General features: G+C 43.4%; 1 protein-coding gene across 2 annotated transcripts in view; it reads left to right on the top strand.

Moving 5' to 3' along the window:
• The window catches only part of LOC126162756 (sodium-independent sulfate anion transporter-like), a 323,935-nt gene that overhangs the window by 208,831 nt on the left and 90,801 nt on the right, over window positions 1-24,303 (top strand). For both annotated transcript variants that reach the window (XM_049919441.1, XM_049919440.1), the window contains exon 3: window positions 20,661-20,856. In XM_049919441.1, the coding sequence (XP_049775398.1) occupies window positions 20,661-20,856 (196 nt within the window). The remainder of the gene's footprint in view (window positions 1-20,660; window positions 20,857-24,303) is intronic.

The raw sequence follows: 24,303 nt of genomic DNA, 5'->3' as shown, positions 1-24,303 counted from the left end.
TCACGCACTTTCAATCGGCGATCCTCAATGACCATTTTGTGCACTTTTGCAATGATTTTTGAAGTAGTGACATCTTGGCCGACCAGTGCGCGGATCATTATCTAAGCTCTCCCGATCAAACTTAAATTAATTTGTCCACTTGGCAACAGTTGAATATGAAGGAGCAGACTCCCCCAGCGTATTCTGGAAGTCGGCATGAATGTCCTTTGCATTCATAATTTTCTTTACGAAATACTTAATTGCTGTTCGAATCCCGATTTTTTCCATCTTCGCAAGTCACTACGCGGGAACGACAACAGAGCCACGTCACCGCCACAGATCTCTTCCAAGAGCACTAACGTGGCACGTGTTTACAGGCAACTGACCAATGAATATTACGTGATTCCTAGAACTTTTCAAACCACCCACGTACCTTCAGACGAGTCCCGGTTCTGTCTACAGTATCATGATGGACATACCCGCGTGTGGAGGCTCCGAAAATAACCAGCTTTGGTAGATTGCGTCCGTCATCGTCGTATGGGACCAGCACCTGGCGTGATGGTGCGGAATGTCATAATGTACACAACGCGGTCACCTCTGGATCGCATAGTTCGCAATTTGGACAGCAACTGTTACATATCTGGCGTGTTAAGGCCCGTAGTTGTAGTCTACCTTCGACATTATGCGGTGCTATCTTTCGACAAGATAACAGGAGACCGCATGTTGCCTGTGGCTTTAGTGACCTAACTCGCTACAGAAGATGGCCGATTGTAGCTCCGGCAAGCACCTTCTCCAGAATTTTCAACCACTGAAAAGGTTTGGTCATGGGTTGCCGAAAGATTGGGACGCCGTAACTCGCTGTCCACTACGGTTAATGAACCCTGCAACACAGATGAAGCAACATTGAATGACATACCATCGAAGCTCATTTGGATTTTATGATCAACCAGAATTTTTCTATTACACTGTACAGCCACTAGAAGTAAAATTTCGTTATTTGCTATCCTTCCTGGTGCTGCAACTTCAATGATCAGCAATATATTTACAAGACGTTTCCTCACCTATGGAAGTGTTGCGTGGATTTCCGCTCATCCCAAATTTTACCACACCCTCCAAATCCGTAAACGTCATGCATTGCCAGGCCTCTTCCCCCCAACCCCCCGCCGGGCTCCCCCCCCCCCCCTTTCCCACCAACTCACATCGAGCACAAGCTGAAAAAGTTCCCACTTACCCTCAAATAATGATGATGTTTGGTTTGAGTGGTGCGTAACTGCGCGGTCATCAGCACCCGTACAAAGTCCCTCTTTTTTCACAGTCCATTTATTTTCACAGTCCAATCCAGCCACTGCCACGAACGATGAGGATGATGATGAAATGATAAGGACAACACAAAGTCCCCGGGCAGAGAAAATCCCTAACCCGGTCGGGAATCGAACTCGAGACCTTTCCCTCCTCAAATGCCTGAAATATCTACCCAGTCAAATATAATCTCGATGCCTCCCACCGTCCTTGACAAACTTGACTTACAACAGCGTTACATCTTTCTTACATCTTGCTGTACTCCATGTTCTTTCCCATGGGAATTTTAAGTGCTTCCCTTCAGTCCATGAAAAAATTCCTGAAATCTATCCATTCTATCTAATCATACCAAAACAAATACAATTTCACAAACACACACACACACACACACACACACACACACACACACACACACACACACACACAAATGGCTCACAGATATCGCTCACACAAAACACATCGAAACAAGTTTCGAGTGCTGTGAAGTCTGAAAAACAAAGTTCCAGATTGCAGAAAAGTAACAACGCTAAAAATGTGACAAAACACACGACATGTAGAATAACAACCACGAAACCTGTAATTAGAACTTAAAATTATTACTATGTCATAGAAAACCAAACTGACAGAACTGTTTATAACATATATAAACATCGTCCAAAATGTAAACTAAATAGAACAAACAAAGATATGGAAATACTCCAGGCTACTAAGAAGCCTTTCAAAGAAAAAGGTGGAAGGCGTATGGCACTTAAATTGTGTTTCATTCAGCTGTAATTAGTCGTTAAAAAAGTATAAATTATCAGCATATCATATGATTATACCCAACTGAGGACGACAAGACTACAAATGCTGAAGAATTAACAAGTTGTCGCCTCTTGATTTCCTTATCTCTTTTAATCCAGTGCAGTACTTCCTTGATCCATTCAATTTTCCCCCGATTCATTTCTTTGTTTTCCTCTTCTGCTAATAGTTCCGAACCTATATATGTCTTTTGCCTGCTGAGTAGTTTTCAGTCTTATACACTGGCGAAAAAAAACATACATTCAAAACGCGAAACTCCATGTGTGCATGGGACACTGATAGAAGCAGTGAAGACAATGCTTCACTGTGCTGTGCTACTAAGGAGATAGAAACCACGAAAAAGCGGAGCCTATAACAACTCTGTTTCACTTGTTAAGTGTAGTTTCTGTACTTTGAAGCGTCATAGTAAGTTAGTAAACATTGTAGACATGGCAGGGTAGGGTCGACGAGCACAGTTCGAGCAATCAATTTCATTTCAGCGACGTCATTCTGAAGGCCTATGGCGGACTCTTTACTTCTCCCGAAGAACTGATCGCCACATAGTAAAGATTGTATAGGTGATACAAGGGAGGTGCATGTGCTCGTAGTTTTGATCCTGAACAGCAGTCAGATTCACTCATGAGACGTATCATCAGAAGTACAGCCTTTGCCCATCGCATGGCCTTAACAGCGTTTCCGCTAATACCTCCAAAAATCTGTTACCTGAAAATTGCACTGTGGGGAAGGTTGCCGTCCGTCGGGCTTTTTCTAACACCTAGGATAATGTAGCGAAAGACGCAATTGGAAGGATGATGAGCGCAAAGTTATGCATAGTCAAGAAACCAGTTTCGGGATTGGCGTCGGAGAAGGACTTCTGCGAGTGGGTGCACATCCGTAGAGCAGTAATTTCCGCAGTGTCATCCAGCCCATTCTCAGGCTATTCCTACAAAGGCGGCAGGTACACAGCCTGACAAAAGCAGTGGAAAACCCATAAGGCGAGGAGTAAAAGAAATGAAACTTCACTGGTTGAGAGGGTATATATATTACAGTGATTACAAAATCGAGTCAAGTTTATAAAGCACTCGGCAATATGAACCCACTTATCACTATGATGTTGCACGCCTTCTGAACTGTATATATGCACTGATACACTTTGGGAGGATGTGGTGAAACTGTTGTGACCTCTCCTGAGGTAACTTGGGCCAAAATTGCTGTAGCTGGTACTTGATATCCTGGATACTGGCGCTGTGACAGAGCTGACGTCCGAGCTGAATCCTTTTGTACCGGGGACATATTTGAGGATCTTGCTGGTCACGGGAGTACCTCAACATCAACAAGACACTTCATAGAGACATATTCCACGCGTTGGCGAGCATTGAACTGTTGAGAAGCGGCATCACGATATTGTAGCATGGGAGGTAACACACGTGGACACAGCATGTCCGTAACGTACCCTCGTGCCGTCAGAGTTCATTCAGTCGCAACTAGCAGTAACCTGAAATCATATCCAATGGTTTTGCACGCAATGACGCCAGCCGTAACACCGCTGTGTCTCCCCAAATCACAGAGCGAGGTGGCGCAGTGGCTAGCACACTGGACTCGCATTCGGGAGGACGACGATTCATTCCCGCGTCCGGCCACCCTGATTTAGGTTTTCCGTGATTTCCCTAAATCGCTCCATGCAAATGCCGGGATGGCTCCCCCTAAGCCGATGAGACCCATGACATCGCTGTTTGGTCTCTTCTCCCAAAATCCAACCCTCCCTCCCCAGGTCGTCGGAAGAATGGACCTCCACACAAAGCCACTATACTCGACGACGATGGTCATATGGGATAACGCATTACCGCAGTTCGTCGCTGAACTAATGCGTCAGCAGCCCAGGCTTTCCGGTCACGGTGCTACTCCAGATGTAGTCGTTCGTGTTCTGGTGTTAACGGTAGCTTATTCATGGGTCAGTAAAACCCGAGTCCGACTGCTGTTAGACTCCGACCAGTGGTGCAGGGAGTCCAATACTTATTCTCGGATGGCCGGCGCAAATGTGAAGGATTTTTAGTGCGACTGATGCACAATGTGGCGATCCTCCCTTGTGGTGGTCAGAAATTGTCGATCGTAACATTGACTAATAGTATGCCTGTCCTCAGCCCGCCTGGTTAGTCGAGCCGTCTAACACACGGCTTTCCGGAGTGGGAATAATCGCCTGGTCCCCGGCACGAATCCGCCCGGCGGACTTGTGACGAGGTCCGGTGAGCCGGCCAGTCTGTGGATGGTTTTTAGGCGGTTTTCCATCTGCCTCGGCGAATGCGAGCTGGTTCCCCTTATTCCGCCTCAGCTACACTATGTCGGCGATTGCTGCGCAAACAAGTTCTCCACGTACGCATACACCACCATTACTCTACCGCGCAAACAGAATAGCCCTGGGTTTGGTGTGGGGCCGCGGAGGGGTGAAGTGGACTGCGGTAGTCGTCGTGCGGTTGTGGACCACTGCGGCTGCGGCGGGGACGGAGCCTCTCCATCGTTTCTAGGTCCCAGGTTAACATACAGTACAATGCATACAATACAATGCCTGTCCTCACGTTTCCAACCAGTCCAGCATAAGCTGCTGTGACATCCGAGTGCCCCACAAATCTACACGATTCGACAAGCTGGCCAAATGGTGACTCACAGTGAGGTCCCTCTTCAAACACTGCCACGTGCTGATAACGCTGTCTGACGCAACTACGCGGCATCTCCGTGTCCTCCACAGTGATTACTCAACAGTCCACGCCGTCTTATATGCCCTACCAGGCGTTGTAACAGAGACAACACTAATGCACTCTGGTGGCCGTTCTATTTTCACGGGGAATTCCAACTCTAACCATTTACATACCCAACGATAGTGCGTGCGCGTAAGAAGTTACATCGGCATCCGAACACGTCTCCTGGGTGTTTCACCTTTTCCTGTCTGGCAGTGTACTTCAGTAATGAATCTTTATCCTACAATGGAATGAAAACTATTGTTGACATTTTGACCGATTATAAATGCATGCCGCAATGCGACTCTAGCCCGGACCCTTGTCGTTCGAGGTATACGCTCTCACCAACTTTGCTACCCATTTACTACTCAATACTCACATTCGCCGCTTCATTTGTGCTAGTGCGTCAGCCCTGTATGGGCTACCTTTGAGTCGGCAAGGGCATTCTCCTCGAAAGCTTAAGGTCCAGGGTCGAGTACTTGACCGCCACACAGTTTTGTCAGCGAAATGTGCTCACCCTGGACGGAAAAGCCAATTCACATACTTAGTGCAGTATTCAGTAGTTGATTTAGCTAGCACGATCAGCTGATATGTCCTCTATTAGAATGTGTGGGACGTGATGGAATTATGCTTGACTACCTGATTTATATTACCGACAACATCCCTCAGTAAACTACACGGCGTCAATAGGTGGAAGTAACTTGAATCCTCCCTCCCAAAAAGAAGATATGATACGTCAAATGGTTCAAATGGCTCTGAGCACTATGGGACTCAACTGCTGAGGTCATCAGTCCCCTAGAACTTAGAACTACTTAAGCCTAACTAACCTAAGGACATCACACACATCCATGCCCGAGGCAGGATTCGAACCTGCGACCGTAGCGGTCGCGCGGTTCCAGACTGAAGCGCCCAGAACCGCTCGGCCACTTCGGCGGGCATATGATACGTCTAGCATCTTCTCTGTACACGACTGCAGGTCTTCATTGTACTCAGTGTAGACTATTCAAACTACTGCACCTGTAGTTCCAGACAATGTGACCAGACGTGCCTGAGATCACATCTACATTTACATATATGCTCCAGGAGCAACATCATAATGCCCTGCGAAGGGTACTCCACATGCCGCTATTTCCCCTCTCCTTTTTTCCAAGTTCTATTATAATCATAGTACACCACATAAAATTTGTGGCTGCGACGTTATTAACGATTCATTGTTTCATGGTGTTCATTTTTCTTTTTCCAACAACAGTTTTTATCTTATACATTTGAATAAGAAATGCTAGTCACAAACTGAAACGGAAGGAGCTAGTACTCGCAATCAAAAGATATTCCTGCAATCTGTGACAAAAAGCGCGAAAATTCTGCATAGAATAATTTTGCCACGCCCTTTTGTACAAGGGAACACTGCAGAAGCCCTTTGTAATTCAACTATTGGTATAGAGTGTTATTCAAGAGTCTTGTCCCATAGGACAATAGGGTAAACCAGAACTCCTCCGACAAACTTTCTGAACTGGTAATATGAACCAAAAAAAGAAAAAATGTCAGATAAACATGGGCTCTCTTAGTGCATACCTTTAGAGCTATGAGCAGTTTTTCATCTTCACTGGTGCAAAACACATCTCGTCTAACGAAAAATAACTCATAATGCTCATAGCTCTTAAGGTATGCACTTTATAACTCTTGTTTACTGGACTTTTGTTGTTGTTTTGGCCCATACTCAGGTATATAATTTACATTCCGATCCAGCGACCTCTGCATAGGCTACCGCTACAGCTGTTACTCCCATCGTCAACGCTGAATTACGTATCATGCGAACTATAGCGTGTGACAATTTTTTACATGAAGAGTACGGCAGCACAAGATTTTTTTTGTGAACAAACTATTGCTTTCTGCCGTTTCTAAAATGTATCAAACATTCCACGTAGACCTTATTTCTTTCGGGATTACACACACATCAAAAAAAGTTTTGCATCACCTCGGTTCCGACAGTTCCGGAACCTGTACATAAAATTGGAATAGAGATCAGCATAAACATCATTTCTGCCCTTTTTATTGCTCATGAAAACCACACATTGCATGTTGTACCACCATGCAACGAGACCTTCAGAGGTTGTGGTCCAGATTGCGGTACACACCGGTACCTCCAATACCCAGTAGCACGTCCTCTTGAATTACTGCATGCCTGTATTCGTCGTGGCATACTATCGACAAGTTCATCAAGGCGTTGTTGGTCCAGATTGTCCCACTCCTCAACGGCTGTTCGGCGTAGATCCCTCAGAGTGGTTGGTGGGTCACGGCGTCGATAAGCAGCCCTTTTCAATCTATCCCAGACATGTTCGATAGGGTTCATGTCTGGAGAACATGCTGGCCACTCTAGTCGAGCGATGTCGTTACCCCGAAGGAAGTCATTCACAAGATGTGTACGATGGGGGCGCGAATTGTCGTCCATGAAGACGAATGCCACACCATTTGCTGCCGATATCGTTGCACTGTCGGTCGGAGGATGGCATTACGTATCGTACAGCCGTTACGGCGCCTTCCATGACCACCAGCGGCGACGTCGGCCCCACATAATGCCACCCCAAAACATCAGGGAGCCTCCACCTTGCTGCACTCGTTGGACGGCGTATCTAAGGCGTTCAACCTGACCGGGTTGCCTCCAGACATGTCTCCTAAGATTGTCTGGTTGAAGGCATATGCGACACTCATCGGTGAAGAGAACGTGATGCCAATCCTGAGCATTCCATTCGGCAGGTTGTTGGGCCCATCTGTACCGCGCTGCATGGTGTCGTGGTTGCAATAATGGACTTCGGCATGGACGTAGGGAGTGAAGTTGCGCATCATGCAGCCTATTGCGCACAGTTTTAGTCGTAACACGAAGTCCTGTGGCTGCACTAAAAGCATTATTCAACACGGTGGCGTTGCTGTCAGGGTTCCTCCGAGCCATAATCCGTAGGTAGTGGTCATCCACTGCAGTGGTAGCCCTTGGGCATGTCATCGACAGTTCCTGTCTCTCTCTCTGTATCTCCTCCATGTCCGAACAACATTGCTTTGGTTCACTCCGAGACCCCTGGACATTTCTCTTGTTGAGAGCCCTTCCTGGCACAAAGTAACAATGCGAACGCGATCGAACCACGGTATTGACCGTCTAGGCATGGATGAACTACAGACAACACGAGCCGTGTACCTCCTTCCTGGTGGAGTGACTGGAACTGATCAACTGTCGGACCCCTTCCGTCTAATAGGCGCTGCTCATGCATGGTTGTTTACGTCTTTGGGCGGGTTAAGTGACATCTCTGAAGAGTCAAAGGGACTGTGTCTGTGATACAATATCCACAGTCAACGTTTATCTTCAGGAGTTCTTTGTTGTGTGTATTACGAAATACCAGATACTCGTATCTGATGACAAAAGTGATTCAGGACGTATGAGTCAAAATTAAATCAGTGAAAAGTTGGGACGGTTGTGAATATGTTATGCTGCACGGAGGTTTTTTAGTCCTATTAGCTACTAACATACAGGCTAGATAGAGTGTTAGAAATTGCGGGTACTCCCAAGCAAGCCTTTGAAACTGATAGTTGATCAGTGGCAATGGGATTGGCCCAACGATATAACGATACGGATCATATTAGTCAAAACAGGTAATACAGTTACCTGTAATGAAGTACTCTTTGAAAAAAACTGGACAAATATCCAGTCTAATCTTCATAAGATTTCAGCGTTGTGCGAAGTCTGGCAAATTGCTTTAAATGTACAGAAATGTAAAATAGCGCACTTCACAAAACACAGAACAGTAGAATCTTATGACTGAAACATAAGTGAGTGACAACTGTAATCAGTCGACTCATAAAAACATGGGTGTAAAAATTTGGCGTGGAACATTGTTCCTGGAATAAGGCAATCAGTCTAGAAATGAAACTTCTTATAGCACATTTGTGCGTCCGATCTTCCAATGTTGCTCAGTTGAGTGATAGGAGTACAAGGAGTGACAACACGAATGATCACTGGTTTATTTGACTCGTGGGGAACCGTCAGGGAAATGGTGAAAAACATGATTCGGCAGACGTTCGAAGAGAGACGCGAAACATCCACCGAAAATCTGCTAACAAAGTTTTAAAAACGGGTATTAATTGGTGAATGTAATAATATACTACAATTCCCTATATATCGCTGTCTTAGTGACCGCGAAGACGACATTATACACTCCTGGAAATGGAAAAAAGAACACATTGACACCGGTGTGTCAGACCCACCATACTTGCTCCGGACACTGCGAGAGGGCTGTACAAGCAATGATCACACGCACGGCACAGCGGACACACCAGGAACCGCGGTGTTGGCCGTCGAATGGCGCTAGCTGCGCAGCATTTGTGCACCGCCGCCGTCAGTGTCAGCCAGTCTGCCGTGGCATACGGAGCTCCATCGCAGTCTTTAACACTGGTAGCATGCCGCGACAGCGTGGACGTGAACCGTATGTGCAGTTGACGGACTTTGAGCGAGGGCGTATAGTGGGCATGCGGGAGGCCGGGTGGACGTACCGCCGAATTTCTCAACACGTGGGGCGTGAGGTCTCCACAGTACATCGATGTTGTCGCCAGTGGTCGGCGGAAGGTGCACGTGCCCGTCGACCTGGGACCGGACCGCAGCGACGCACCGATGCACGCCAAGACCGTAGGATCCTACGCAGTGCCGTAGGGGACCGCACCGCCACTTCCCAGCAAATTAGGGACACTGTTGCTCCTGGGGTATCGGCGAGGACCATTCGCAACCGTCTCCATGAAGCTGGGCTACGGTCCCGCACACCGTTAGGCCGTCTTCCGCTCACGCCCCAACATCGTGCAGCCCGCCTCCAGTGGTGTCGCGACAGGCGTGAATGGAGGGACGAATGGAGACGTGTCGTCTTCAGCGATGAGAGTCGCTTCTGCCTTGGTGCCAATGATGGTCGTATGCGTGTTTGGCGCCGTGCAGGTGAGCGCCACAATCAGGACTGCATACGACCGAGGCACACAGGGCCAACACCCGGCATCGTGGTGTGGGGAGCGATCTCCTACACTGGCCGTACACCACTGGTGATCGTCGAGGGGACACTGAATAGTGCACGGTACATCCAAACCGTCATCGAACCCATCGTTCTACCATTCCTAGACCGGCAAGGGAACTTGCTGTTCCAACAGGACAATGCACGTCCGCATGTATCCCGTGCCACCCAACGTGCTCTAGAAGGTGTAAGTCAACTACCCTGGCCAGCAAGATCTCCGGATCTGTCCCCCATTGAGCATGTTTGGGACTGGATGAAGCGTCGTCTCACGCGGTCTGCACGTCCAGCACGAACGCTGGTCCAACTGAGGCGCCAGGTGGAAATGGCATGGCAAGCCGTTCCACAGGACTACATCCAGCATCTCTACGATCGTCTCCATGTGAGAATAGCAGCCTGCATTGCTGCGAAAGGTGGATATACACTGTACTAGTGCCGACATTGTGCATGCTCTGTTGCCTGTGTCTATGTGCCTGTGGTTCTGTCAGTGTGATCATGTGATGTATCTGACCCCAGGAATGTGTCAATAAAGTTTCCCCTTCCTGGGACAATGAATTCACGGTGTTCTTATTTCAATTTCCAGGAGTGTATTAACAGGGGCATTTAAACAATCATTCCTCCCGAATTTATACGGGACTGGAACGGGAAGAAGCCCTGGTGTCTGATACAATGATAAGTACCCTCTGCCGTGCACTTTACAGTTAAGTAGTCTGAAGAGTATGTAGATGTTAGAAGAGGAAAGAATTTATAATGGAGATGTGCAAGTGTGTCCAAATAAAATTCAGACTTCAGAGTTGTGACTTAAGATGGAAAAGATGAGACAGGAGCCAACGAGACTTGCCTTACGTACATTGTTTGTGGTGCGTACTACATCAGTGCAGGGAATCAAATCGGTGATACTGTGAGCGCCAATGACGTTGTTGCCTGAGAGACACGGGGACTAGTTCATTCGGTCTAAAAAGGAAGCATTCTGCTGAAATAGAGTCAAAAACATTTGTGTCTCCTTAAACGCCTATAATTTTCCATCTTCACTTATTACACTAATCACTATACGCGATGTAAAGCGCCTGTCGTCTTATTTGCCTACTTTACGTTATGTACATCTCACTCAACTGCTTAACAGAATGCAGCGGGAGAACTGCCGAGATCGTGAGTTCAAAGAAACCATATGGTATGTTTGACATGCGCTTTGAGTGTTATGCAAATGTTGGCTGCTAGAAACCTTCCAGAAAGTAAGTGCTTCTCTTCAAACAAAACGACAGCAAATATTGCAAGAGGCAACACTCGCGGCGAAGTCTGAAAACGTTCCAACAGCACTTTCATGTCAATGAATGAGAACATTCATTTTTCCCACGTGCTATTCCATAGTACATAGCTTCCAAGAAATTGAAATTCAGCGTAATGCTGCATTTGAAAAGATTCTTCCGAAAACAACTGCGAAGTACATGTCGCATGCATTTCATTTAATAGCTATAACAGTAACAGACTGTCACAATTCCGACGACATCATAATTTAGACAACATGCGAGAGATGTTCCGAAAGTAAGTTCCGTCATTGTTTTTCACATCTAAACTTTATTGCCAAAAAGAGAAAAGACCGTGATATCAAGAACTATACACCGCCCTACTTTTCGACATAATCGCTATCGACACTGCGACGTGTGTCGCGGCCGGCCTGTGTGACCGAGCGGTTCTAGGCGCTTCAGTCCGGAACCGCGCGACCGCTACGGTAGCAGGTTCGAATCCTGCCTCTAGCATGGATGTGTGTGATGTCCTTAGGTTAGTTAGGTTTAAGTAGTTCTAAGTTCTGGGAGACTGATGACCTTAGAAATTAAGTCCCATAGTGGTCCGAGCCATTTGAAGCCATTTGACGTGTGTCGCAGCGTGCAATCAGTTTGAAGAAACCACTCTGGTAAAACTCGATGCCCTGCAATGCAAGAAATTGTCACGCAGCCTGCCCCACCTTAGCACTGGTTTGGAAGTAACATCCCAAGACTGTGGCTCTCAATGCAGGAACAGATGAAAGTTGTTATAAATTAACTTAATTATGTCATGTATTGGAAACTGACTCGTTCCACATCATTACGAAATATCGTATTCATGATTCATGGAACTAGTATTAATCTAATCTATTCTCTGAACATCCAACACCAGCGACCAACCATACACGGTCTGTATGCACTCATGGATACACTAGACTCACGTGTCCATTCATACCTGATAACGGCATGCACTGCCCTTGGCGACCACGTTGTTAGTACGCGTCCGTCTGCCATCGTGATGTGTACTGGAGTAACCTTGGGCACGCCGGTCTGCTGCTACTCTCTCTTCTTCGGCGCTCTGCGTATGCGTCATTCCTCTTCTGCTGTCGCCCCTTCGCTCGTTGAACTAGCAGCGGTTGTGGATTCATATGACGTTTGTTTGTGTCACCTGGTGTACTATCTCCTCCTTAAAAAACAGTGACCAAACTTACTTTCGGAACGTCCCTCGTAAAATCGACTTAGCAGTACTATCGTAAATGTAGGTTTGCAGAATATGGATATGCGAGCGAGAAAATGAGAGATATGCTGTATCTTTCAGCCGTTTCCCCCTATGTTCGGGAATTCACTCATTGTTATTATTTATCTCTTTGTGAAGTATCTTTTAGGTTCGGTCTTATATTATGCACCTCCTTGTGGTTTGGCAGTTACACTCTCGAACCTTGTCGGATTTGTTGCTGACAGCAGATATGGTAAGCCTGTGAATGAGCGCCTTTCCATGGCTGAAACGTTCCCTGTAGCCGGTCAGGTAGCAAACGCTTCCACGTGGGTAGGCTGCCTAGCAAGCAACTGAAAAGGATCTAGTATTAATGTTACCAGACTGCGTACACCAATATCATGGGTAACGGGGGAGGGGGAGGCAGCACTTGCCGTGATGGTATGAAGTGGCACTGAGTTCACATCACGACCACTTCTGGGTCTCATAACCGATAATTTGGAAGCAAGTTTCACATTTCTGGTGTGTTAAGACCGGTGGCTGTAACATACCTTCAAGGTCTCCCTGATGTTATCTTTCAGCAACGCCAGATATTTTTTTTTTTTTTTTTTTTTTTGGTCTTCAGTCTACTGACTCTACTGACTGGTTTGATGCGACCCGCCACGAATTCCTTTCCTGTGCTCTTCATCTCAGAGTAGCACTTGCAACCTACGTCCTCAATTATTTGCTTGACGTATTCCAATATCTGTCTTCCTCTACAGCTTTTGCCCTCTACAGCTCCCTCTAGTACCATGGAAGTCATTCCCTCATGTCTTAGCAGATGTCCTATCATCCTGTCCCTTCTCCTTATCAGTGTTTTCCACATATTCCTTTCCTCTCCGCTTCTGCGTAGAACTTCCTCATTCCTTACCTTATCAGTCCACCTAATTTTCAACATTCGTCTATAGCGCCACATCTCAAATGCTTCGATTCTCTTCTGTTCCGGTTTTCCCACAGTCCATGTTTCACTACCATACAATGCTGTACTCCAGACGTACATCCTCAGAAATTTCTTCCTCAAATTAAGGCCGGTATTTGATATTACTAGACTTCTCTTGGCCAGAAATACCTTTTTTGCCGTAGCGAGTCTGCTTTTGATGTCCTTGCTCCGTCCGTCATTGGTTATTTTACTGCCTAGATAGCAGAATTCCTTAACTTCATTGACTTCGTGACCATCAATCCTGATGTTAAGTTTCTCGCTGTTCTAATTTCTACTACTTCTCATTACCTTCGTCTTTCTCCGATTTATTCTCAAACCATACTGTGTACTCATTAGACTGTTCATTCCGTTCAGCAGATCATTTAATTCTTCTTCACTTTCACTCAGGATAGCAATGTCATCAGCGAATCGTATCATTGATATCCTGTCACCTTGCATTTTAATTCCACTCCTGAGCCTTTCTTTTATTTCCATCATTGCTTCCTCGATGTACAGATTGAAGAGTAGGGGCGAAAGGCTAAGCCTTGTCTTACACCCTTCTTAATACGAGCACTTCGTTCTTGATCGTCCACTCTTATTATTCCCTCTTGGTTGTTGTACATATTGTATATGACCCGTCTCTCCCTATAGCTTACCCCTACTTTTTTCAGAATCTCGAACAGCTTGCATCATTTTATATTGTCGAACGCTTTTTCCAGGTCGACAAATCCTATCAAAGTGTCTTGATTTTTCTTTAGCCTTGCTTCCATTATTAGCCGTAACGTCAGAATTGCCTCTCTCGTCCCTTTACTTTTCCTAAAGCCAAACTGATCGTCACCTAGCGCATTCTCAATTTTTTTCCAGTCTTCTGTATATTATTCTTGTAAGCAGCTTCGATGCATGAGCTGTTAAGCTGATTGTGCGATAATTCTCGCACTTGTCAGCTCTTGCCGTCTTCGGAATTGTGTGGATGATGCTTTTCCGAAAGTCAGATGGTATATCGCCAGACTCATATATTCTACACACCAACGTGAATAGTCGTTTTGTTGCCACTTCCCCCAATGATTTTATAAATTCTGATGGAATTTTATCTATCCCTTCTGCCTTATTTAACCGTAAGTCCTCCAAAGCCTGATCTACCTCTGTACAAAGGGGATTCGACTCTTACCCTGACTAGCAAATTTCAGTTACTAGCACTGTACGTGGAGCTGATACGGGAAAACGTAGCGGGATTGAAAAAGCCAACACATGCCCTGCCATCTTGTCCCTACTTTGTCAATGTTCCTCATGTTCCTCTTCTTTTGATTCTGTGGAGAACCTCCTCATTTCTTATCAGTCCATCCATTTTTCAACATCCTTCTGTAGTATCTTGTAACTAACGCTTGGGTTCTCCTCTTTTCTGGTTTTCCCACATTGGTTTTTCGGTATCTAAGGAAGCACAATCTTTTGTGTTAAGAGCATACTTGAGTAAAGCCCTGAAAAACCATGGAATCGAAGTAGCTTGATTCACAAATTATGCTTTGAAGCACTGAACAAAAGTTATTGTACAAGCGGCATTTTCCTTGACCTGAAGAAGCCTTCGATACAGAAAACAACAAAATACTGCCAAACAGAATAGATGCACTAGGAATCTGACTCTGTAAGGGTAGACCAGATGTGGTTTAAGTAATGAAATAATACGGACGGCATTTGAAACGTAGAGACCAAATAAATCAATAAGAGATGATTACTGAACCCCAAGGTACACAAAACAGGTCAGAACATCGTTGCTGAAGCAATGGAAAAAGCAATCGAAATTTTACGGGAAGCAAAATCCGCAAGATTGACGAAGTTTTACAGCAGCTCGACATTTAGCTCGTTCTTCAATGTGAGATGCTTTTAATTGTCTCCACAACTAAACCTGTCTACAAATCTGTCAGAAATTCAAAAGAGATTCTGATCGCATGTAAAGCACACCAGCAGGAAGACGCACTCAGTGGTAATGTTACTATGACAAGTGCCACTAACGCAGAGTTACTGAACACAGTTTTCCGAAATTCCCTCATTAAACAAGACGAAGTAAATATTCCAGCATTCGAATCAAGAACAACTGTCAACATGATTAACTTAGAAGTAGATATCCTCTGTTTAGTGAAGCATCTTAAATCGCTTAATAAAGGCAAGTCCTCCGATCCAGATCGTATACCAGCTAGGTTCCTTTCAGAGTATGCTGATCCAATAGCTCCATATTTAGTTGTCACGTCCAAGCCCTCGCTCGACGAAAGATTCATACCGAAAGCTGGAAAGCTGCACGGGTCACACCAATACTCAAGAAAGGAAGTAACAGTAATCCGCTGAATTACGGACCCGGGCCACTAGCATCGGTATGCAGTAGGCTTTTGCAACATATACTGTGTTCAAACATCATGAATTACCATCAGGAGAACGATTTACTGACAAATACACTACACGGATTCAGAAAACATCGTCCTTGTGAAACACAACTAGCTCTTTATGCTCACGAAGTAATGAGTGCTATTGACAGGGTATTTTAAGCTGATTCCATAATTTAAACTTTCAGAAGCCTTTTGACACCGTTCCCCACAAGTGCTAATTAAATTGCGTTCCTATGGAGTACCGTTTTAGCTGTGCAACTGCATTCGTAATTTCCTGTCAGAAAGGTCACAGTTCGCAGTAACTGACGGACAGTCATCGAGTAAAATAGAAGTACTTTCTGGCGTTCTCCAAGTAAATATTATAGGCTCTCTGCAGTTCCTGATCTACATAAATGATTTAGGACACAACTAAGCAGCCCTCTTTGATTATTTGCAAATGATGCTGTCATTTACCGTCCTGTAAAGTCATCAGATGATCAAAACCAATTACAAAATAATTTAGAGACGATGTCTGTATCGTGCGAAAAGTGGCAATTGACACTGAATAATGAAAAGTGTGAAGTCATCACGTGATCACTTAAAGGAATTTGGTACATTCCGGTTGCACGATAAATCACACAAATAGAAAGGCTGTGAATTCAGCTAAATACTTAGGAATTAAAATTACGAATAACTTAAATTAGAACGATCACATAGACAACGTTGTGGGGAAAGCGAACCAGAGACTCCGATTTATTGACGGAACACTTAGAAAATGCAATATGTCTACGAAATAGACTGCCGTCCTCTGCTAGAATATTGCAGTGCAGTATTTGATTCTCACGTGACAGGACTGACGGAGGACAACAAAAAAGTTCAAGGAAGGACAACGTGTTTTGTATGATCGCGCAACAGGGGAGAGAATGCCACGGATATGATCTGCTAATTGGAGAGGCAGTCGTTAAAAAAAGGCGTTCTTCTGCGTTAAGACAGCAGTCTGTATAGCAATAATATTTTGTTAATGACCAGTTTCGACTTCATGTAAAAGTCATCTACAGAAAATGATCACCGTTGGCTGCTACTGGTGGCTCGTCGGATGCTCACGCGGCAACACGATCGCAAACTGCTCTTCACGATTTTTTGAAGATGACTTCTGCATGAAGTCGACACCGGTCATTAATCAAATATCATTGCCATCTAGATCATTGTTTTAACCCAGCTGTACCATCAGATTGCTGTTCCTCCTCTGGACCGTGTAGTCCAAATTTATAAACACGTTTTTCGTTGCAGCAGTATCTTGTCATCAAATTTCGGCCGCCACCTTTCTCCTCCGAATTTCGAAAATATTTTGTTGCCCCCGCCTACACAAAGAGAAATGATCAACATAATAAAATAAGAGAAATCAAAGCTCGCACGGAAAGATTTAAATGTTCGTTTTTCTCCGCGCTGTTCTAAAGTGGAACGGTAGAGAAATAGCTTGAAGGTGTTTCGATAAAAGGTCTACAGGCACTTGATTATGAATTGCAGATTAATCATGTAGCTGCAGATGTATATGTAGCAAACAAGTGGTTTCAACCACAACTGAAGAACGGAGTATCATAGGTAATCTCTCAAACAAAATCCAAACAACTATAAAACACCTTTCCAACCCCTATTACAGTAACATAGGAGTCTCTTAGCAACACATGCTGGGTATGATACTTCTCTTAACATACATGGTGATTATAAACTTTCAAGAATGATGAAGAAGGGAAAATGAGTCAATTTGAGATAAGTGACCCTGGTTCCGGAGACGGCCGAGTCGGAAGTTATGAGCGAAAATCGTTCTAACACTTCTGATGGTGGAATACTTGTGCAGGTACTGTTATTGTTAAGATTATACGGCAGGCAAACTTTCAGATATGGTAGTATGGATCAAATCAAGGAAAAAATGTTCACTAAACATGAGCTCTAAACTGCATAATATAAGAGCTATGAGCACTTATTCACCTCTGATACTGTGAAATACATCTCTTCTACTGCAAGCTCTTTGGTTAAAATATTTTTGGAGGTTACGGCGTGGACCAAAACCAGAAAAAAAGTCCAGTTAATACGGACTCTAAAATGCATACCTTAAGAGCTCAAGAGCCTCCTCCTCCAAAAATATGGAAAGCAAAGAGATTGCAATAGAAGAGATTTGTTTCACAGTATCAAAGATGCACACTTGCTCGTAGCTCTTAAGGTATGCATTTTAGATCTCAAATTTACTAAACCTTTTTTTTATCCATACTACCACCTTTAGAAATTGCCTACCCCACAATCTTAGCAACAACAATACCGGTACATGTATTCCACTGTCAGAGGTATCAGAACGATTTTTGATTGGTAGCTTCTGAGGTACCTTACCTCAGATTGATACCTTTGCCCTTCTCCATCATCCCTGAAAATTTGCAACATCGTCACGGAATCACCTTGCATATCAACGACTTTCCCCAGAGAGTCAAACATGTAGAAACAATATATACTGAGTACATTAACATTCTGATTAGTGACGACTCGCCAGACAAAATGTGCAGCGCTGAAGAAAGACACCCCACCTGTATGCAAGTGGACGGAAGACATCAAATTAACCATAAATGTTTAAAAATGGTATTCGTTTCCAAGTAAACAGAAAGTTCGATAAAACCGACCTAAAAATTAAAGATGAGTTCACAAAATGTATATCAAACACAAAACTCCTAAGGATTCATTTTGAAGCCAGGAAGAAAGATTAGGGTTTCACGTCACGTCGAAGAAAGGAGAATGAAATTGTACATTCCTTTTCAAAGGAAACAACCCGACATTTGCCTGGAGTGATTTAGAGAAAGCACGGAAAATCTAATTCTAGATGGTTGGATGGGGATTTGAAACGTCGTCCTTCCACTGCACTACATCACCCGGTATGCACGTTGACTCACAGCTGAAATACTCACCTTACTCACCTTGAAAAGCGAATCACTACAATATGTTATTAACAAACTTCGGAAAGTAGCCTCGGTGTGTAGCAGATCATGCGCTATAACAACATTCTTTGGATATGTCAATTCTATACTCTCTTCTGGAGTAAACGTCTGCGGAACAAATGTGCAAAATACAGTAACAGTCGTTAAGGTACACAAAAAGGTTACGTGAATTATTACAAAAAGAACAAGACTTGTATGAAACTGTGGTAATCCTTACAGTTCCAAGTGAATACGTTTTCTATTTGAGCAGTCCCAACAAACAGATCTATACATGAGCGTGAGAAAAGATATCAGTTGGAAAAATCACATATTTTATGAAGAAAACATAGTTAAAATCCAAAATTATACACTTGGCTTCAACAAGAGGTCAAAGACAAAAGTGATATACACGCTTTCAAGAAATCTATAAAATACAATTTATTAAAAAAGAGCTAGACTATCAGGGATTGTATAAAATGGGAGGCAAATCAAGTAGACAAATTCAGACAAATGTTGGTTCCGACGATTTACTGTTACGTTGAAGACACACTTTAGACGATTTGCCATACAAAAGAGACGGATTCTATACAAACATGTAACACATGATAATAAATATTGTATTTTGGTGTTTTTTTTTAATTTAAACTGTGTTTATATTTAAAGTATCTATACATTTTGGCGACTGTCATACAACGCATATTTTCTACGGATGTATAAATAAATTAATCAAACAAATTTCTGGCCGAAGAGTAGATAACTTGCAGTGGTTGTTCGTAGTTGATGGACGCCCAGTTGCCTATCTTCTCAGGGGTATAGAGGTCAGAACTAAGTAGTAATAGACCGAATTTCAAAGACTTAAAATGCTTTCATTCCCTACTGATTAGGAGGTATAATCTTATGTTAAAAGTTTAATCCGCCAGGGTAGCCGAGAGCGCTAATGCACTGCTTCCTGGACTTGGGTAGGCGCGCCGGCCCCAGATCGAATCCGCCCAGCGGATTAACGCCGAGGACCGGTATGCCAGCCAGCCTGGATGTGGTTTTGAGGCGTTTTTCCACATCCCGCTAAGCGAATACCGGGCTCGTCCCCACGTTCCGCCTTAGTTACCACCTCGCAGGCATTTGAAAACGTTCGTACTATTTCATGGGTTACACTAGACACAGGCAGCTGGGGTACACTAATTCCATCCCGGGTGGTTCAGGGTGGCGATAGGAAAAGCATCCGGCCACCCTCTGCAGCTAACACCGCCAAATCCATAGTAACGAAGCCGACCCTGCGTTGAAGCGGGACAAAGGCCCAAAGAAAATGATGAATCTTATGTTAAAAGTTCAACACTATAAGACAAGTACTATTGTTTGAAGATGTGTGTTTGTCTTCAGGCAGCATAATGGACGGGTGCAAAAATATGCCCTATATTCATCCTGTTCTGAGACTGAGGACACTTAGCGACTTCCAACAAACTTTAAACATAATTTCAAACTTTTACGAAACTTCTTCTCACTGACATCCCCCACACAAAAGATGAAAGAAAAAAAGTTTATCGATTAGCACATTTTCACTATTAATACAGTAAAGCTTCAATGTCAGGCACGACGTTTTCAATTTATCATTACCTTACTACTAACTCTATTCGCAACACACTATGCAGACGTTATCTACCTATATCACTGAAAGTACCTGGAAAATTATATCACTGTACGAAATATAGCTCAGAAGATATGACGTCATAAACACTGAGAAACTTGAAAAACTTGCTTTTGCTTAAAATGGAGCGCTAATTACCCATACTATGTTCATCTAATGTTTGACAATGAGAGCACATAGTGACCTCCAACAAACTTTAAGCATATCTTCAAACCTTGTCTAAACTTTTTCTCGCTTACACGCTTAACGTTGAATATATACACAACAACTTGTTTGTAAGTACCCAGACGTTTGAAGCTGTTTCGCATATGGGAGTTCGATTCTTTAAAGTATATGAGATATCCTGATAGTATAAGAATAAATAAAAGCGTAGCTGCATTGCCAACAGAAATAATATGCTCAGTGTGCCATTTGAGCTTTACTAACACGTTGCTCAATTCGTTCACAGTATGGCTTGTACTCCGCCTTTGCTGGCAGCTTCGTGTACATCTTCTTCGGCACGTGCAAGGAGGTGAACATTGGACCGACAGCTCTGCTCTCCCTACTCACATCAACCTACACGCACGATACAAGTCCTGATCTGGCTGTTTTGCTCTGTTTCTTGGCTGGCTGTGTGGAACTGCTTTGCGGACTTTTGCAACTAGGTAAGAACTAGTCTAACTGCTTAGATGCTAGTATATATAAGAAAAGAAATGAAACGATCTAAGGATAAAATGTTTTTCACAAAGAAAACGATATTATGGATGACAAAATTATTTATTTATTGCTTATTTAGCCTTACCAGATTAGAGCCTTAAGGTGCTCTCTTACATCTGACCATAACACTTACTAAAGATATTACAAAAACGTTCACAGGAAGAATAATAATAAAAATAAAAGTAATAATAATAACAATAGTAATAAAATAATAATAATAATAATAATAATAATAATAATAATAATAATAAGATAATAAATAGTGAATAGCAGTAAAGGACATTAAGAATGATGTAGATTAGCACAAATGAATACATGTTTAGTATTATAAAAACGGAAGGGATAAAGAAAGGGGAGAAGACTGAAATGACAATGACAGTGCCTGTTAGGAAAGAACAGAATTCAAACAAAGAACCCGGCCAACATGTGGGAGGGAAAAGTTGTGGGGGAGGAAGGATTGACGAGAGTGAGCTACAGACTAGTATATGGGAGAAATGGCTGTTGTGATAGAAGGTGAGCCATTAATTGTCGTTTGAAGTTTGGAGGGAATTCAGTTTCTCTGATTTTTTTAAGAAGATTGTTCCTGCTACAGAAAATGATTTAGAGAACATGGCAGTGTCGTGTGATGATACAGAGGGGATTTTACTTTGTTCAGAACAAATGTTTCTGCTGTGTTGTTCAGACAGTAGTGTATGGATTGAAATAAGTAAAAGGGATTGCAATGATTGAGAAAATGATAGAGTAGTCACAGAGTATGATAATTCCTACGTTTGCCAGCACGCAACCATGACAAATGTTCGTAGGCAGAAGTGATATGATCGAAATAGCGTACGTCACAATGTAACGCGCACCAACATTCATCGCCTATTGTAACCTGCACGAACGTTTGTATGAAACTCCTTGAAGAACAGCATCACCATAGTGAAGTACGGAAAATATTAGTGACTTCCTTTTGAGCTCGAAAGGAGATACTTTTTTAGATTTCTGTAGTCAATAAAGTGCCTCTGACATCTTCCTTCACAGTGCAGTTATGTTTTACAGTCCAGTGTAAGTGATGGTCCAGGAAGTTCTTTGAAGAAGAGGAAAAGGTTATTTCTGTGACGTTTAATTACGTATAACGTATCTAGCTTCACGGCTAAATTCGGGACATTTCACCCCCTACTTCATGCACTTAGTAGACATGGTACTTATTTAGTATGCAGCATTTAGATTACTTCATATAGCAGGTGCTCCTACTTTGTTAACAATTATTATTCTGTTTTCATTGCACATTTTTCTTTAAATAGTCGTATTTCTGCCTTTGTGTTTAATGAGCACAACCAATTCAGCTACTTCTTACATCGAATGTCAGCTGCAACGACTGTGGCATGAACTGCTTCCCTTTTTCCACAGCTCAAATTATTTAAACGTTTGTTCAGATCCTGGTAGTGAACAAAAATTCAACTAACTTTAACACATTTTGGTGTCCATCTACAGCAAGTCCCAGATCGAATGTCTGAAATCATGTTAAACAGCTTGTTGTTGTTGTGATCTTCAGTTCAAAGACAGGTGTGACGCAGTTTTCCATGACTGTCCATCCTGTGAAAGCCTCTTCATCTCTGCATAGATACTGCAACCTACATCCGTTTGAACTGCTTACCGTAGTCAGGCGTTAGTCTAACTCAACAGTTTTTACCATCCCACATTTCCCTTTGTTCCCAAAATGGCAATTCTTTGATGCCTCAAGATGTGTCCCACCAACCGACCCAATCTTTTATTCTGGTTGTGTCTTAATTTCTTTCCTCTCCAATTAAGTCCAGTGTGTCTTCATTAGTTAACCGATCTGCCAATGTAAACTTCGGCATTCTCTTTGAACAATGCATCTGAAAAGCTTCTACTCTTTCCTTGTCTGAAGAGTTTATAATCCACGATTCACTTCTGTGCACGTCTACATGCCAGACAATACCTTCTCACCATCAGGTACACTCTCTGATCAGAAGTATCCGGCCATTCCTACGTAATGAGAAACTGATCACTGGATGTCACGCAAGCCGTATCCGCCAATGTACAAGCAGATGGGGAGTGTCGTGTTGTCAGTAGAGAGACGGTAAGAGCATAATCGCTCGGTCAGGAGATCTCAATGATTTCGCTGAGTAACAAATCCATTGTCGGCATTTCAACCCTCTAAATCTGTCTCAGGCTGACTGTTGGTGGTGTGATTGTGACGCGGAAACGTGAAATAATAACCACGGCTGAACCAAGACCGGGTAGACTTCATGTTCTCACGGACAGGACATGTACTGTCAAGCATCGTGGAGGGTTACTGAAAAAATTCGCATGATTTTTAGTGCAATCACTCGTGAGTTCCAAAGTGCTACCAGCAGTCCAAATAGAACAATTACTGTGCTTATGGAGTTAAAAATAATGGGGTACATTGGTCGAGCAGCTCCTCATAAGCCACATATTTCTGTAGTCAATGCTAAGCGAGGCTTGAGGTGGTGTAAGCGACTCCCCTAGACAGTGGATGACTGGAAACGAGTGATTCGCGGTTCTGAATCGCACACTATACGCTGTGGCAAACCGATGGATGCGTTTGGGTTTGGCGAATGCCTAGAGAACGTTATCCACCATCATGTGTAGTGCCAACAGTTAAGTACGGAGGAAGTGGTGTTACGGTTTGGGATTATTTTTCGTAGCTGCAGTGTGGTCCTCTAACCGAACTTAAGGAAATGCTAAATATGCAAGGATATGAACACATTTTACAGAACTCTGTGAGACGCCTTGCTAAACCCGCAGGACAGGACAGGTAGTTTAAGTTGTGGAAAGGGGACAAAATAAGCGGCTCGAACATACAACCTTTTATTTGATCAAACATTACAGGAGCCAAGAAAATTTTAAAAAAACACAGCTTTAGTTTTGGAACTTAATTAGCGACTGAATGCGCCGTACACTTTCATGCCTTAAGGGCAAGACCACTTTAATTTAAAAACGGCTGAAAGCCAATAACTTAATGGCGGTAGGACGTCAAACGGGCCGATTTGGAGCAGGAGAGGCATCACAGGGCATATTACTTTCCAATGTCTATAATTATACAAATAAAATCATAAAACTTTGTCAGCAACACCAGGAAGGATTCAGGATTCACACTCATTACAGTGGAAGTTCGAAAACATAACAAAATAATTTTTTTTTACGTGAGAAATTTCATTATTTTTTCACTTACTAATGGCTGCATTTGTTGCTATAGGTACACTTTCCTTCATAAGTTAGAGAGATTCTTCCATGAATTTTGCACGGCATACATACCATACTCACAGGTGTATGGAACTCTAGAATTTATTTATGAAAAAACGAGTGAACTGTTATATTTTAAACTTCATGTTTAGAAAAAACACAAATTTTATAGTTAATTACCT

The sequence above is a fragment of the Schistocerca cancellata genome, chromosome 2 (assembly GCF_023864275.1).
Source record: "Schistocerca cancellata isolate TAMUIC-IGC-003103 chromosome 2, iqSchCanc2.1, whole genome shotgun sequence".
Taxonomy (NCBI): Eukaryota; Metazoa; Arthropoda; class Insecta; order Orthoptera; family Acrididae; genus Schistocerca; species Schistocerca cancellata.
The sequence above is the reverse complement of the archived record's forward strand: the minus strand, read 5'-3'. Positions and strand labels throughout refer to the sequence as shown.